This window comes from Leucoraja erinacea, unplaced genomic scaffold, assembly GCF_028641065.1.
Source record: "Leucoraja erinacea ecotype New England unplaced genomic scaffold, Leri_hhj_1 Leri_564S, whole genome shotgun sequence".
In the NCBI taxonomy this organism is placed as follows: Eukaryota; Metazoa; Chordata; class Chondrichthyes; order Rajiformes; family Rajidae; genus Leucoraja; species Leucoraja erinaceus.
The window spans coordinates 58,155-76,377 of NW_026576470.1; the positions used below are offsets into that span (position 1 = coordinate 58,155).

General features: G+C 48.9%; 1 protein-coding gene across 1 annotated transcript in view; it reads left to right on the forward strand.

The window, feature by feature from the left end:
• The window catches only part of LOC129694170 (arf-GAP with Rho-GAP domain, ANK repeat and PH domain-containing protein 1-like), a 76,777-nt gene that overhangs the window by 50,766 nt on the left and 7,788 nt on the right, over positions 1–18,223 (forward strand). Inside the window, exons 4-6 of the mRNA XM_055630887.1 lie at positions 3,613–3,722; positions 9,074–9,156; positions 10,399–10,569. Of these exons, the coding sequence (XP_055486862.1) occupies positions 3,613–3,722; positions 9,074–9,156; positions 10,399–10,569 (364 nt within the window). The remainder of the gene's footprint in view (positions 1–3,612; positions 3,723–9,073; positions 9,157–10,398; positions 10,570–18,223) is intronic.

Here is an 18,223-nt window from a genome sequence, read left to right on the forward strand (position 1 = left end):
TGTGCGCTATCTCTACACTAAACTATAACCTGCTCATCTTCCTTATAATTTCTGACAACCGCTCCTATGTCTTAAGATTAATCTGTGGAACTCATTGCCACGGACGGCGGTGGAGGCCAAGTCAGTGGATATATTTAAGGCAGAGATAGATAGATTCTTGATCAGTACGGGTGTCAGGGGTTACGGGGAGAAGGCAGGAGAATGGGGTTGGGAGGGAGAGATAGGTCAGCCATGATTGAATTGTGGTGCCAACTTGACGGGCCGAATGGCCTAATTCTGCTCCTATCACTTATGATCTTATGTCTGCCCATCGTAAGTCGAGGAGCAGCTGTGGTCCAGCATGGCCCACTGATGCCTTGTGAAGTTATGAAGCAATCATACATCTTCCATGCACAGTCCCCTGACTGATGAAGGCCAATGTACTGAAAGTCTTCCCGACCTTCCTATATACCTGTGACACCACTTTCATGGGACTATAAGTTCATGAGTGATAGGAGAAGAATTAGGCCATTCGGCCCATCAAGTCTACTCCGCCATTCAATCAAGGCCGAGCTATCTCCCCCTCCTAACCCCATTCTCCTGCCTTCTCCCCATAACCCCTGACACCCGCACTAATCAAGAATCCTCTCATGTCTAATATAAACTCTTTAATTGAGGCTGTGCCATTCACGAAAATACATCACCGACTTGGCCTCCCACAGCCGTCGTGTGGCAAAGAAAATCCTCTAATCCTCCACAGATGGAGGCACCACCACGCTCTCAAGGCTGTTCTCCACTTAGCCTCTAAGAGGAATTCCTCCTCATCCTCCTTCTGAGACAGAACGTTCCGTGTTAATTCTGAGCCTGTTGCCCTCTAGTCCTAGACTCTCCCAGGCTAAGTGGAAAAATCCCGGCTCCTCATCACACGTCCCACTGTATATCCAGCCCACTTTCACTATTCCGTAAACAGTTGGTGGCAATGGAGGTTCCCCTTCCCTCTCATCCTTCTAAACTCCAGCGAGTGCAGGCCCAATGCCGACAAACGCTCAACGTACGTTAATCCACTTTAAGGTGAGAGAGGGGGCATAGGTTTTCCTGAGGTCCTGTTCCACCTGTGATGTTCTAGTTAAGTTTCAAAACACAACTGCTCAGTCAAGATTGGGAACTAGGAAACAAAAGAAAATCACAAGGAAGAAGACCCACAATGATTACACATAACTGTTCCCCAACTCGCTAGTTTTTGTTACCTGAAATCTACTGGTGGGAACTCTAAACTTATTGAAAATAATGTTATGTAAAGGGATAGACACAAACAGCTGGAGTAACTCAGCGGGACAGGCAACATCTCTGGAGAGAAGGAACGGGTGACATTCCGGGCCGAGACCTCGACCATTCCTTCTCTCCAGAGACGCTGCCTGTCCTGCTGAGTTACTCCAGCATTTTGTGTCCATCTTCAGTTTAAACCAGCATCCGCAGTTCCTTCTTCCACTCTTTTTCACACAGAGAGTTGTGAGTCTGTGGAATTCTTTGCCTCAGAGGGCGGTGGAGGCCGGTTCTCTGGATGCTTTCAAGACATAGAAACATAGAAACATAGAAATTAGTGCAGGAGTAGGCCAATTCGGCCCTTCGCGAAGCCTGCACCGCCATTCAATATGATCATGGCTGATCATCCAATCTCAGTATCCCGTTACCTGCCTTCTCTCCATACCCCCCTGATATTCCCCTTACCACAAGGGCCACATCTAACTCCCTCTAAAATATACCCAATAAACTGCCCTCAACAACCTCCTGTGGCAGAGAGTTCCAGAGATTCACCCCCCCGTTGTGAAAAAAGTTCTTCTCATCTCGGTTTTAAAGATTTCCCCCTTATCCTTAAGCTGTGACCCCTTGTCCTGGACTTCCCTAACATCGGGACAATCTTCCTGCATCTAGCCTGTCCAACCCTTAAGAATTTGGTAGTTTCTACTAATGATCCCCTTCAATCTATTCTAAGAGTCCCCCAGTCTCAATCTGACCCTCCTAAATTCTAGAGAGTATAACCCAAGTCTATCCAGGCTTTCTTCATAAGACAGTCCTGAGATCCCAGGAATCAGTCTGGTGAACCGTCTCTGCACTCCCTCTATGGCAATAATGTCCTTCCTCAGATTTGGAGACCAAAACTGTACGCAATACTCCAGGTGTGGTCTCACCAAGACCCTGTACAACTGCAGTAGAACCTCCCTGCTCCTATACTCAAATCCTTTTGCAACGAAAGCTAACATACCATTCGCTTTCTTCACTGCCTGCTGCACCTGCATGCCTACCTTCAATGACTGGTGTACCATGACCCCCAGGTCTCGCTGCATCTCCCCCTTTCCCAATTCGGCCACCATTTAGACCGAGATAGATAGGGCTCTTAAAGATAGTGGAGGTCCTTAAAGAACGAGGTCCTTCTGCAGTTGTACAGGGCCCTAGTAAGACCACACCTGGAGTATTGTGTGCTGTTTTGGTCCCCTAATTTGAGGAAGGACATTCTTGCTATTAAGGGAGTGCAGCGTAGGTTTACAAGGTTAATTCCCGGGACATCGGGACTGTCATATGCTGAGAGAATGGAGCAGCTGGGCTTGTACACTCTGGAGTTTAGAAGGATGAGAGGGTATCTCATTGAAACATATAAGATTGTTAAGGGCTTGGACACGCTAGAGGCAGGAAACATGTTCCCGATGTTGGGGAAGTCTTGAACCAGGGGCCACAGTTTAAGAATAAGGGGTAAGCCATTTAGAACGGAGACGAGGAAACACTTTTTCACACAGAGAGTGGTGTCTGCGGAATTCTCTGCCCTTCGGCCCACTGGGTCTGTTTCGACCGGCGATCCTCGCACACTAACACTATCCTACACACACACACACACACACACACACTTGGGACAATTCGCATTTACACCAAGCCAATTAACCTACAAACCTGCACGTCTTCGGAGTGTGGGAGGAAACCGGAGAGCTCGCACAAAAACTGGTCGGGATCGAACCCGGGTCTCTGCGGCTCTGAGGCAGCAACTCTACCGCCGTGACAATAGACAATAGGTGCAGGAGTAAACTGTGTGACCCCTGGTTCTGGACTCCCCGAACATCGGGAACATGTTTCCTGCATCTAGCCTGTCCGATCCCTTAAGAATTATATGTTTCAATAAGATCCCCTCTCATCCATCAACCCGAGACATCACCTATTCCTTCTCTCCGGAGATGCTGCCTGTCCCTCTGAGTTACTCCAGCTTTTCCTGTCTATCTTCAGTGCAAACCAGCATCTGCAGTTTCTTTAAGAAGGAACTGCAGATGCTGGAAAAATCGAAGGTAGACAAAAATGCTGCAGAAACTCAGTGGGTGAGGCAGCATCTCTGGAACGAAGGAATGGGCGATGTTTCGGGTCAAGAGCCTTCTCCGAACTGAACGTTTCAGGTGGAGACCCTTGCTCAGACTGATAGACGTCCGAAGAAGGGTCTCGACCCGAAACGTGGCCCATTCCTTCGCTCCATAGATGCTGCCTGTCCCGCTGAGTTACTCCAGCTTTTTGTGTCTATCTTCTGTGTAAACCAGCATCCGCAGTTCCTTTGCCTCACAGAGTTTGACCCAATGCTTGTGTTTGTTCCCGTGGCAGACTCCGATCCCCTGGAAGGTGTGGGATGTGAGCAGCGACCTCCGGATGACAACCTGATGGATCGGGCCGAGATGAACGACAAGGATAGTGCGGACCCAAGCCCCTGTTTGGTGAGATCACCGCTCTTCTTGTTCCCCCCTAATCTGCCCGACTGCTTCCATCGCTTTAGGTGAGACTGGATCGAGACCCTTCTTCAGAAACATCACCTATCCATGTTCTCCAGAGACATCAATAGACAATAGGTGCAGGAGTGGTCCATTCGGCCCTTCGAGCCAGCACCGCCATTCAATGTGATCATGGCTGATCATCCCCAATCAGTACCCCGTTCCTGCCTTCTCCCCATATCCCCTGACTACGCTATCTTTAAGAGCCCTATCTAGCTCTCTCTTGAAAGTATCCGTATTGTGTATAGTTGGGACTTAGTGAGATCACACCTGGAGATCACACCTGTGTGCAGTTTTGGTCCCCTAATTTGAGGAAGGACATTCTTGCTATTGAGGGAGTGCAGCGTAGGTTTACCAGGTTAATTCCCGGGATGGCGGGACTGTCATATGCTGAGAGAATGGAGCGGCTGGGCTTGTACACTCTGGAGCTTGGAACGATGAGAGGGGATGTTATTTAAACATATAAGATTAATAAGGGTTTGGACACGCTAGAGGCAGGAAACATGTTCCTGATGTTGGGGGAGTCCAGAACCAGGAGCCGCAGTTTAAGAATAAGGGGTAAGTCATTTAGAACGAAGATGAGTGAACACTTTTACACCCAGAGAGTTGTGAGTTTGTGGAATTCTCTGCCTCAGAGGGCGGTGGAGGCCGGTTTACTGGATAGATCAAGAGAGAGCTAGATAGGGCTCTTAAAGATAGCGGAGTCAGGGGATATGGGGAGAAGGCAGGAACGGGGCACTGATTGGGGATGATCAGCCATGATCACATTGAATGGCGGTGCTGGCTTGAAGGGCCGAATGGCCTACTCCTGCACCTATTATGTATTGTTACCTTACAGATGTACAAGACGTTGGTGAGGCTGAGCTTGGATATTATGCATAGATGTCGCAACTGTACAAGACTATTTGTCCAATTTCCCTTCTGGGATAAATAACGTTCCCTATTGTGCTGTAGTGAGGCCACACTTGGTGGATAGGTTTTTGATGATACGTTACAAGTTCACAAGTTATAGGGGTAGAATTAGGCCATTCGGCCCATCGAGTCCGCTCCGCCATTCAATCATGTCTGATCTCTGCCTCCTAATCCCATTTTCCTGCCTTCTCCCCAGAACCCTTGACACCCGTTCTAATTAAGAATCTGTCTTATCTCTGCCGTAAAACTATCCACTGACTTGGTCTCCACAGCCCTCTGTGGCAATGAGTTCCACAGATTCACCACCCTCTGACTAAAGAAGTTCCTCCTCACTAAAAGAGCGCCCTTTAATTCTGAGGCCGTGTCCTCTGGTCCTAGTCTCTCCCACAAGTGGAAACATCCTCCCCACATCCACTTTCATTATTCTATGTTTCCATGAGGCCCCCCCTCATCCTTCTAAACTGCAGCCACTACAGGCCCAGTGTCGTCAAATGATCACTGTTTGACAGCCCAGTCACAGAGTGATACAGTGTGGAAACAGGCTCTTCGGCCCAACTTGTCCACACTGGCCAACGTGTCCCAGCTACACTCGTCCCACCTGCCTGCGCTTGGCCCATATCCCTCCAAACCTGTCCTATCCATGTACCTGTCTAACTGTTTCTTAAACGTTGGGATAGTCCCAGCCTCAACTACCTCCTCCTGCAACTCCTTCCATGCACCCACCACTCTTTGTGTGAAAAAGGTACCCCTCCTATTAATAGATTCCTATTAAATCTTTTCCCTTTCACCTTGAACCTATGTCCTCTGGTCCTCGATTTCCCTACTCTGGGCAAGAAACTCTGTGCATCTACCCGATCTAGTCCGCTCGTGATTTTATACACCTCTATATTCCTTGGAGCGCAAGAGGATGAGGGGTGATCTTATAGAGGTGTATAAAATCACGAGCGGACTAGATCGGGTAGATGGTAGCGGACTAGATCGGGTAGAGTCCCAGCCGACTCAACCTCTCCCTGTAGCTCACACCCTCTAGCGACTGTGCTGGCTCGAAGGGCCGAATGGCCTACTCCTGCACCTATTGTCTATTGCCCAGTCCTGGCAACATCTTCGTAAGTTGTACAAGACATTGGCAAAGGTTGCATTTGGAAAAATAAATTGTCCCTGGTGTGTAGAATAGGCTAGAAGGTTGCAGTGGGTGAAGCCAAAACAGGATTCCATCTCCAGATTCAGGGACAGTTTCATCCCAGCTGTTATCAGGCAACTGAACCATCCCACCACAACCAGAGAGCGGTCCTGAACTACTACTATCTACCTCATTGGTGACCCTCGGACTATCTTTGATCAGAATTTACGGACTTTACCTTGCACTAAACGTTATTCCCTTATCGTGTATTTGTACAATGTGGACGGCTCGATTGTAATCATGTATTGTCTTTCCGCTGACTGGTTAGCACGCAACAAAAGCTTTTCACTGTACCTCGGTACACAGGACAATAATGTGAACTGAAACTGATTACAGCAACATTCCCATCCTTAGACAATAGACAATAGGTGCAGGAGTAGGCCATTCGGCCCTTCGAGCCAGCACCGCCATTCACAGTGATCATGGCTGTCCTTGATTGTAACTCCAGCCTCACGGCCCCACCAGTCACGAGCTGCCGGAACCTTCCGTTCCATCCGCAATCCTGCCCCGCATTCCTGACTCCTGGTATTTCCCATCCTATCCCATCCCCAGCCTCTCCCCCATCTCTGCACAGGCCCTTCGGCCCAACTGACCCGTGCCGACAAACGTGCCCCATCTACAATAGTCCCACCTGCCCATGTTTGGCCCATATCCCTCTAAAGTTTATGTGTGGGAAGGAACTGCCGATGCTGGTTTGTACCGAAGATAGAGACAAAATGCTGGAGTAACTCAGCGGGACAGGCAGCACCTCTGGAGGGAAGGAATGGGTGACGTTTCGGGTCAAGACCCTTCTCTAAAGTTTAGTTTAGTTTCAAGAGAGAGCTAGATAGGGCTCTTAAAGATAGCGGAGTCAGGGGATATGAGGAGAAGGCAGGAACGAGGTACTGATTGGGGATGATCAGCCATGATCACATTGAATGGCGGTGCTGGCTCAAAGGGCCGAATGGCCTCCTCCTGCACCTATTGTCTATTATTGTTACGTGTACCGAGGTACAGTGAAAAGCTTTTGTTGCACGCTAACCAGTCAGCGGAAAGACAATACATGATTACAATCGAGCCGTCCACAGTGTACAGATACAGGATAAAGGGAATAACGTTTAGTGCAAGGTAAAGTCAGTAAATTCCAATCAAAGATAGTCTGAGGGTCACCAATGAGGTAGAGAGTAGCTCAGGACCGCTCTCTGGTTGTGGTAGGATGATTCAGTTGCCTGATAACAGCCGGGAAGAAACTGTCCCTGAATCTGGAGGTGTGTGTTCGTTTTCACACTTCTGTACCTCTTGCCCGATGGGAGAGGGGAGAAGAGGGAGTGGCCGGGGGTGAGACTGGTCCTTGATGATGCTGCTGACCTTGCCGAGGCAGCGTGAGGTGTAGATGGAGTCGATGGAAGGGAGGTTGGTTTGTGTGATGAATTGTGCAAGAAATTGCAACGAATTGTGGACGCAGCCCAGCCCATCACACAGACCAACCTCCCTTTCATTGAAGGTGGACACAAAATGCTGGAGTAACTCAGCGGGACAGGCAGCACCTCTGGAGAGAAGGAACGGGTAACGTTTCCGTGCTGAGACCCTTCTTCAGACTGAGTGTCAGGGGAGAGGGAAACGAGAGATATAGACGGTGATGTGGAGAGATGTAGAACAAATGGATGAAAGATATGCAAACAAGTAACAATGATAAAGGGAACAGGCCGTTGGTGGCTGTTTGTTGGGTGAGAACGAGAAGCTGGTGTGACTTGGGTGGGGGAGGGATGGAGAGAGAGGCAGAAAGAGAAAGAGAGAGGATGTAAGGGTTACTTGAAGTTAGAGAAGTCAACATATGGGGTGTAAACTACCCAAGAGAAATATGAGGTGCTGTTCATCCAATTTGCTGGGCCTCTGACAACAATGGAGGAGGCCCAGGACAGAAAGGTCAGTGTGGGAATGGGAGGGGGAGTTGAAGTGTTTGGCAACCGGGAGATCATGTGGGTCCAGGCGGGCTGAGAGCGGAGACCTTTAGCGGAACGACCGGCCGTCTTGCGCCTACAAGGGCCAGGAAGCGAGCGGGCAAGATCATCTCTGACCCCTCTCACCCTGGCCTGGCCACAAACTCTTCGAATCACTTCCCTCTGGAAGGCGACTCCGGACTGTCAAAGCTGCCACAGCCAGACATAAAAAATGTTTTTATCCACGAGTAGTTGCTCTACTCAATAACCAAAAATCTGTAGCCTCCCTTTGCTCTGGCGTTTTATTTCATGCATATGTTTAATCAATAATGTTTTATTATTAATGTTTAATGTTTTATGTGTCATCCCTAACTGTCACTGTATGTCATGTTGTCACTTGTGGGCGGAGCACCATGGCAAATTCCTTGTATGTGAATACTTGGCCAATAAACTTATTCATTCTTTCAGTATAGGAGTAAATGCCACTATTCTATGCCTCCACCATGGGGTTAGGTTGGGTAAGGGGGAGATACAGCGAGACCTGGGTGTCCTTGTACACCGGTCACTGAAAGTTGGCGTGCAGGTACAGCAGGCAGTGAAGAAAGCTAATGGAATGTTGGCCTTCATAACAAGAGGATTTCAGTATAGGAGTAAAGAGGTTCTTCTGCAGCTGTATAGGGCTCTGGTGAGATCACATCTGGAGTATTGTGTACAGTTTTGGTCTCCTAATTTGAGGAAGGACATCCTTGTGATTGAGGCAGTGCAGCGTAGGTTCACGAGATTGATCCCTGGGATGGCGGGACTGTCATATGAGGAAAGATTTAAAAGACTAGGCTTGTATTCACTGGAGTTTAGAAGGATGAGCGGATCTTATAGAAACATATAAAATTATAAAAGGACTGGACAAGCTAGATGCAGGAAAAATATTCCCAATGTTGGGCGAGTCTAGAACCAGGGGCCACACTTAGAATCATTTAAGACTGAGGTGAGAAAAAACTTTTTCACCCAGAGAGTTGTGAATTTGTGGAATTCCCTGCTACAGAGGGCAGTGGAGGCCAAGTCGCTGGATGGATTTAAGAGAGAGTTAGACAGAGCTCTAGGGGCTGGTGGAGCCAAGGGATATGGGGAAAAGGCAGGCACGGGTTATTGATAGGGGACGATCAGCCATGATCACAATGAATGGCGAATGGTGCTGGCTCGAAGGGCCGAATGGCCTCCTCCTGCACCTATGTTTCTATGTTTCGGTGTTTCTACATTGCTAACCATTGCTCCTTGGTGTTTGTCAGGAGTGGGGCGGTGCTGGTGAGAGTCCGAGCAGCCTCTTCAGTGACGAGGATACGGCTGATGACTACGAGACCATGCTCAACCTGTAAGTCCAGTTCGCCGTTCCTCCCCTTCCCGACATTCCTTGTGTCATTCCGGGCCGGCAAAGGACATTCCCACGGATACGAGGCACAGGGAGGAACTGCAGATGCCGGCTTAGAACCGAGGATAGACGCAAGACGCTTCTATCCAGAGATGCTGCCTGTCCCGCATTTCACTCCAGCATTTTGTGTCTACCTTCGATTTAAACCAGCATCTGCAGTTCCTTGTTACATGTACTGACTGGGGATGATCAGCCATGATCATATTGGCTCGAAGGGCCGAATGGCCAACACATGCACCTATTTTCTATGTTTCGAGAGAAGGAATGCGGGCCAATACACAATAGACAACAGGTGCAGGAGTAGGCCATTCGGCCCCCTTCGAGCCAGCACCGCCATTCAATGTGATCACGGCTGATCATCCCCAATCAGTACCCCGTTCCTGCTTTCTCCCCATATCCCCTGACTCCACTATTTTTAAGAGTTCTATCTAGCTCTTTCTTGAAAGCATCCAGAGAACCGGCCTCCACCGCCCTCTGAGGCAGAGAATTCCCCGTGACCTGCGGGGGTTTTCTCCGAGATCTTCGGTTTCCTCCCACACTCCAAAGACGTGCAGGTTTGTCTGTTAATGCACAAAATAAATGTCCCTAGTGGGTGTGGGATTGTGTTACAAAAGTGCTGAGTGATGCTTTATCTGGAGATTTTCAGCGTACTACATCCAGACCCAGATCCAGAACAAACGTTTTCCACTGTACCTCGGTACACGGTTCTCTGTGAGAAAAAGTGTTTCCTCGTCACCGTTCTAAATGGCTTATCCCTTATTCTTAAACTGTGTGGCCCCTGGTTCTGGACTCCACCAACATCGGGACCATGTTTCCTGCCTCTGGCGTGTTCAAACGAGATGAAGAGGGGCGGGAGAGGGGATGGGATGCGGAGGGGAGGGGTAGGGTGGGGTTGGGGGAGATGGGGACGGGTTGCGGGGAGGGGAAGGGATGGGGTTGATGATGGGGGCGGGGTGGGGGGGGGTAGGATAGTGGAGCGGTGGGAGGGGGGGGGGAGGGTGGGAGAGGGGGGGAGGGGGGAGGGGAGAGGAGGGGGGGGGGGGCAGGGAGAGGGGGAGGAGGGTGGGAGAGGTGAGAGGGTTGAAGAAGTGGGGGGATGATGGCAGGTGGGGGGTTGGTGAAGAGGACGCGGGGAGGATGATGGCCGGTGTCCCCCTCTGACCCCCTCCCCCTCTCTCCCTGCAGGCCGCACGAAGGTTTCAGTTTTGCCGAGCCGGGTCCCGCCGCGGAGCTGGAAGAGTCGGCGGGGAGCAGTCAGTCAGTGCGGCCCCACCCTCTGCCCGGCCAGGGGCTGGACACCAACCCACTCTGCCCCCTCATCAAAGCGGGCTGGCTGGACAAGAACCCACCGCAGGGGTGAGCGAGCGTGCATGCTGCCGCGCTATAGACACTTGCCCGGGCAGAGGGGCGGCAGATGCAGTTTAACATGAGCGCAAATCACAGTTTAAAATGCGGATTAAATTGTGGTTTAAAATTAGAGAGGTTTCAATTGGAGATTAAAATTTGGATTTAACATCAGGGTTTAAATTGGGTTTAAAAGCAAAGTTAAAATCTGGAGGTTTTAAAATCTGGAGTTTTTTTTTTAACTCTGCAGTTTTTAAAATCTGGAATTTTTTGGAAATCTGGAGTTTTATAAATTTGTAGTTTTTTTATATCTGGTGTTTTTTTAAATTTGGAGTTTTTTTTAATAATCTGGAGTTTTTTTAAATCGAGTTTTTAAAATCTGGAGTTTTTTAAATCTGGAGTTTTATAAATTTGTAGTTTTTTTATATCTGGAGTTTTTTTAAATTTGGAGTTTTTTAATAATCTGGAGTTTTTTTAAATCACGTTTTTAAAATCTGGAGTTTTTAAAATCTGGAGTTTTTTAAAATCGAGTTTTTTACATCTGGAGTTTTTTTAAATCTGCCGTTTTTTAGATCGAGTTTTTAAAATCTGGAGTTTTTTTAAATGTGGAGTTTTTTAAATGTGGAGTTTTTTAAATGTGGAGTTTTTTAAATGTGGGGTTTTTAAATCGAGTTTTTTAAATCTGGAGTTTTTAAAATGTGGAGTTTTTTTTAATCTGGTGTTTTTAAATCTGTAGTTTATAAAATCTGGAGTTTTTAAAATTGGGATTTAAGCTGGTGTTTTAACGCAGGTTTCTAATCTTGATCGATACTGATCTGGGCAGGCAAGTGGCAGGTGTAGTTTAACCCAAGCGAGTGTGAGGTGTCGCACTATGGGGGGGGGAGGGGTGAAATGTAAGGGAACCTTAAAGGCCTGTCCCACTTACGCGATTTTTTTCGGCGACTTGCCGGCACCCGTCATTAGTCGCAGCAGGTGGCTGAAAATTTTCAACATGTTGAAAAAAAATCCAGTGGCGACCAGAAAAAGGTACGACTCTTTGGGTGACTCCTCGCGACCATGTTGGGACAGGCCCTTTAGGCTCTTGTACTGCATGGATATTGTCTTTTCTGGTTATCTAAAGCATATATCCCGCTGTGGTGGACAGGGGATGAATGGTGTGGACACTTTGTGGAAACATCTCATGTTCTTGGACTTGGTCCATGGCTGCGGTGAACCTAGGCTGGTGGTGGGCCTTGGAAACTGGTGGGAAGTCAATAGAGTGATACAGTGTGGAAACAGGCCCTTCAGCCCATCTTGCCCACACCGGCCAACATATCCCAGCTACACTAGTCCCACCTGCCTGCGTTTGGTCCATATCCCTCCCAACGTGTCCTATCCATTTATCCATCTAATGTTGTGTTTAGCTTGGATGGGTTGCTTTGGATGGCATGGACCTCTTGGGCAGAAGGACATGGAAGATGATGCAGTGGGGTTGAGGTCTGAAGAAAGGTCTCGACCCATGCAGTTGTACAGGGTCTTGGTGAGACCACACCTGGAGTATTGCGTACAGTTTTGGTCTCCAAATCTGAGGAAGGACATTATTGCCATAGAGGGAGTGCAGAGACGGTTCACCAGACTGATTCCTGGGATGTCAGGACTGTCTTATGAAGAAAGACTGGGTAGACTTGGTTTATACTCTCTAGAATTTAGAAGATTGAGAGGGGATCTTATAGAAACTTACAAAATTCTTAAGGGGTTGGACAGGCTAGATGCAGGAAGCTTGTTCCCGATGTTAGGGAAGTCCAGGACAAGGGGTCACAGCTTAAGGATAAAGGGGAAATCCTTTAAAACCGAGATGAGAAGAACTTTTTTTCACACAGAGAGTGGTGAATCTCTGGAACTCTCTGCCACAGAGGGTAGTTGAGGCCAGTTCATTGGCTATATTTAAGAGGGAGTTAGATGTGGCCCTTGTGGCTAAGGGGATCAGGGGGTATGGAGAGAAGGCAGGTACGGGATACTGAGTTGGATGATCAGCCATGATCATATTGAATGGCGGTGCAGGCTCGAAGGGCCGAATGGCCTACTCCTGCACCTAATTTCTATGTTTCTATGTTTCTATGTTTCCTTCTCTCCAGAGATGCTGCCTGTCCCGCTGAGTTACTACAGCTTTTTGTGTCTATCTTGGGCAGAAGGACATGTTGGTCGGTATGGGCAAGTTGGGCCGAAGGGCCAGTTTCTACCCTCTAATCCCTTGCGTCCCTTCAGCCCACCGAGTCCGCATTGACAAATGATGACCCACTTACACGAGCACTATCCCACACACTAGGAACAGTTTACAGAAGCCAATTAACCTACAAAACTTGTATGACTTTGGAGTGTGGGAGGCAACTGAGGATCTCAGAGAAAACCCACGCAGGTCACGGGGAGAACGTACAAACTCCGTACAGACAGCGCCCGTAGTCGGGATCGAACCCGGGTCTCTGGCGCTGTGAAGCAGCAGCTCTGGGCTTGTATACTCTGGATGAGAGGGGATCTTATTGAAAAATATAAGATTATTCAGTGTTTGGACACACTAGAGGCAGGAAACATGTTCCCGATGTTGGGGGAGCCCAGAACAAGGGGCCACGCAGTTTAAGAATAAGGAGTAAGCCATTTAGAACGGAGACGAGGAAACACTTGTTGTGAGTGGTGAGTCTGTGGAATTCTCTGCCTCAGAGGGCGGTGGAGGCCGGTTCTCTGGATGCTTTCAAGAGAGAGCTAGAAAGGGCTCTTAAAGATAGCGGAGTCAGGGGGATATGGGGAGAAGGCAGGAACGGGGTACTGATTGTGGATGATCAGCCATGATCACATTGAATGGCGGTGTTGGCTCGAAGGGCTGAATGGCCTACTCCTGCACCTATTGTCTATTGTTTATTGTCTACCGTGATGTGGGAGGAAACCAGAGGACCCAGTGATGGTCAGTGTAGACTTGATGGGCCGAAGGACCTGTTTCCATGCAGTACTTGCCACAGATAATCATATCCACCTTTGCACCTATCTCCTCATTACCAAGGATAGACACAGAGTGCTGGAGTAACTCAGCGGGTCAGGCAGCATCTGTGGAGAACATGGATAGGTGACGTTTCACAGAGTGCTGGAGTAACTCAGCGGGTCAGGCAGCATCTGTGGAGAACAGGGATAGGTGACGTTTCACAGAGTGCTGGAGTAACTCAGCGGGCAGGCAGCATCTGTGGAGAACATGGATAGGTGACGTTTCACAGAGTGCTGGAGTAACTCAGCGGGCCAGGCAGCATCTGTGGAGAACATGGATAGGTGACGTTTCACAGAGTGCTGGAGTAACTCAGCGGGTCAGGCAGCATCTGTGGAGAACATGGATAGGTGACGTTTCACAGAGTGCTGGAGCAACTCAGCGGGAAAGCCATTTAGAACGGAGACGAGGAAACACTTTTTCTCACAGAGAGTTGCGAGTCTGGAATTCTCGGCCTCAGAGAGCGGTGGAGGCCGGCTCTCTGGATACTTTTTAGAGAGAGCTAGATAGGGCTCTTGAAGTTAGGCCCAGCACTTCAACTCCCCCTCCCATTCCGAATCCGACCTTTCTGTCCTGGGCCTCCTCCATGGCCAGAGTGAGGCCCACCGCAAATTGGAGGAGCAGCACCTCATATTTCACTTGGGTAGTTTACACCCCAGCAGTATGAACATTGACTTCTCCAATTTCAGGTAGTCCCTGCTTTCTCCCTCCTTCCCCTCCCCTTCCCAGCTCTCCCACAGCCCACTGTCTCCGCCTCTTCCTTTCTTCTTCCCGCCCCCCCATCCTCACATCAGTCTGAAGAAGTGTCTCAACCCGAAACGTTGCCTATTTCCTTCGCTCCATAGATGCTGCCTCACCCGCTGGGTTTCTCCAGCATTTTTGTCTACCTTCGATTTTTCCAGCATCTGCAGTTCTTTCTTAAACACTTGATCCAAAAATATTTTTGAAACTGACTGCTTGGTATTTATTTGTTTCAGTTCCAGCCCCCCCCCCCCCCCCCCCCCCCACAAAAAAAAAACTCTTGGGACTCTCATCAAATGTGCCAGGGCCCCCATTGGGTCCATCAGGCCTGCGTTGAGAATGGCTGTTGTATACATAGAAACATAGACAATAGGTGCAGGAGGAGGCCATTCGGCCCTTCGAGCCAGCACCGCCATTCATTGTGATCATGGCTGATCGTCCCCAATCAATAACCCGTGCCTGCCTTCTCCCCATATCCCTTGACTCCACTAGCCCCTAGAGCTCTATCTAACTCTCTCTTAAACCCATCCAGTGACTTGGCCTCCACTGCCCTCTGTGGCAGGGAATTCCACAAATTCACAACTCTCTGGGTGAAAAAGTTTTTTCTCACCTCAGTCTTAAATGGCCTCCCCTTTATTCTAAGACTGTGTGTGTGTGTGACCCCTGGTTCTGGACTCGCCCAACATTGGGAACATTTTTCCTGCATCTAGCCTGTCCAGTCCTTTTAGAATTTGATATGTTTCTATAAGATCCTTCCCTCATCCTTCTAAACTCCAGTGAATACAAGCCTCGTCTTTTCAATCTTTCCTGTCAGCGTGAGTGTTTGCGCTGGGTTCTGTAACTGTCCGTCGTCTCGTAGTTTACTGCGCTGAAACCACAAGCCTCCTCTGAAGGATGTTTGAGGTTTCACTGGAGATTGTCAACTCTCTCTCTCTCTCTCGCTCTCTCTTAATCAGCTTTGAGAACTTTCATGCTCAATGCTGGCCCGATAAGCGAAAACACTAAATATAGGCAGGCAGTGACCGGTGGGGGTTGGGGCCTTCCGTCAGCGATCGACCGATAGACGACAGCCAGTGTCCATAAATTGGATAAATGGCGCAGGGTCCCCGACCCGAAACGTCACCCATTCCTTCCCTCCAGAGGTGCTGCCCGTCCCGCTGAGTTACTCCAGCGTTTTGTGCCGTGGGAGAATCGAGGACCAGAGGACACAGGTTCAAGGTGAAGGGGGGAAAAGATTGACTAGGAATCTGAGAGGTAACTTTTTCCACACAGGTGGGTGGTGGGTGTGTGGAACGCATTTAAGAAACAGTTAGGCAGGTACATGGTTTGGAGGGATCTGGACCAAATGCGGGCAGGTGAGACTAGTGTAGCTGGGCAAGATGGGCCGCTGGTTTCCAGCTTTTTATGTCCATCTTCAGCGTGAACTAATGCCCATTTTAGAGATACAGCGTGGAAAAAAGTGATAGGAGCAGAATTAGGCCATTCGGCCCATCGTCTGTCTACTCCACCATTCAATCATGGCTGATCTATCTCTCCCTCCTAATCCCATTTTTCTACCTTCTCCCCATAACCCCCGACACCCGCACTGATCAAGAAACTGTCAATAGAGCACCATTCATTGTGATCATGGCTGATCGTCCACAATCAGTACCCTGTGCCTGCCTTCTCCCCATAACCCTTGATTCCGCTAGCCCCCAGAGCTCTATCTAACTCTAAATCCATCCACTGACTTGGTCTCCACAGTCTGTGGCAAAGAATTCCACCCTCTGACTAAAGAAATTCCTCCTCATCTCCTTCCTAAAGGAACGTCCTTTTATTCTGAGGCTGTGCCCTCTGGTCCTAGACTCTCCCAACAGTGGAAACATCCTCCCCACACCCACTCTATCCAGGCCTTTCACTATTCGGCAAGTTTCAATGAGGTCTCCCCCTCATCCTTCTAAACTCCAGCGAGTACAGGCCCACCTTATCTGCACGGAGTTTGCACGTTCTCCCTGAGACCGCGTGGGTTCCCGCCTGGCGCTCCGGTTTCAGGCAAGGCGGCCTTCCGAGTCCACGCCGACCAGCGATCACCTGTTCCCACTGGTTCTATGTTATCCTAAAGATAGACACAAAGTTTCGAAAGACGTACAGGCTTGTAGGCTAATTGGTTTGGTAGAAATGTAAATTGTCCCTAGTGTGTGTAGGATAGTGTGCATAGGATAGATAGAGAATGGAGCGGCTGGGCTTGTACACTCTGGAGTTTAGAAGGATGAGAGGATTCTTATTGAAACATACAAGATTATTAAGGGTTTGGACACACTGGAGGCAGGAAACATGTTCCCGATGTTGGGGGAGTCCAGAACCAGGGGCCACTGTTTAAGAATAAGGGGTAAGCCATTTAGAAAGGAGACGAGGAAACACTTTTTACACAGAGAGTTGTGAGTCTGTGGAATTCTCTGCCTCAGAGTGCGGTGGAGGTCGGTTCTCTGGATGCTTTCAAGAGAGAGCCAGATAGGGCTCTTAAAGATAGTGGAGTCAGGGGATATGGGGAGAAGGCAGAAACGGGGTACTGATTGGGGATGATCAGCCATGATCACATTGAATGGCGGTGCCGGCTCGAAGGGCCGAATGGCCTACTCCTGCACCTATTGTCTATTGTCTATTTTGTGGGATAGTGTGTGTAGCCTGGCATTAGTTCAGTGTAGTTTATTGTCACGTGTACCGAGGTACAGTGAAAAGCTTTTGTTGCGTGCTAACCAGTCAGAGGAAAGACAATACATGATTACAATCGAGCCGTCCACAGTGTACAGATACAGGATAAAGGGGATAATGTTTAGTGTAAGGTAAAGTCCGATTAAAGATAATCCGATGGAGACAAAAATGCTGGAGAAACTCAGCGGGTGAGGCAGCATCTATGGAGCGAAGCAAGGGGCGACATTTCGGGCCGAGATGTCTGAAGAAGAGTCTCGACCTGAAACGTGTCTCGACCTGAAACGTTACCTATTCCTTCGCTCCGTAGATTTGATTTTTCCAGCATCTGCAGTTCTTTCTTAAAGATAGTCCGAGGGTCTCCAATGAGGTAGACAACAGTCAATAGACAATAGGTGCAGAAGTAGGCCATTCGGCCCTTCGAGCCAGCACCGCCATTCAATGTGATCATGGCTGATCATCCCCAATCAGTACCCCGTTTCTGCCTTCTCCCCATATCCCCTGACTCCGCTATCTTTAAGAGTCCTATCTAGCTCTCTCTTGAAAGCATGCAACCTCCACCGCCCTCTGAGGCAGAGAATTCCACAGACTCACCACTCTCTGTGTGAAAAAGTGTTTCCTCGTCTCCGTTCTAAATGGCTTACCCCTTATTCTTAAACTGTGTGTGGCCCCTGGTTCTGGACTCCCCCAACATCGGGAACATGTTTCCTGCCTCTAGCGTGTCCAAGCCCTTAACAATGTTACATGTTTCAATGAGATCCCCTCTGGTAGATAGGGGGTCAGGGCCACTCTCTAGTTGGTGATAAAATGGCATAAAGATGATAAATCAACAGGCATCACACTTGCCTGATGGTGTGTAATTATTTTCATGCACCCCCACCCTTTCACAACACGTTTTTCGCACACAGAGCCAGAATGTATTTTTAGATACCCGTTCAAGTTCGTTTCACGGCTAAATGATTGGGTTAATGTACGATGAGCTTTTGTCGGCACTGGGCCTGCACTCGCTGGAGTTTAGAAGTTTCCTCATTGAAACATACAGAACAATGAAAGTCCTGGATAGAGTGGATGTGGAAACATACAAGATTATTAAGGGTACACAAAAAAGCTGGAGAAACTCAGCGGGTGCAGCAGCATCTATGGAGCGATGGAAATAGGCAACGTTTCAGGCCGAAACCCTTCCAGACTGAAAACCCTTCTTAGAGGCAGGACTGAATTGATAGATAGGAA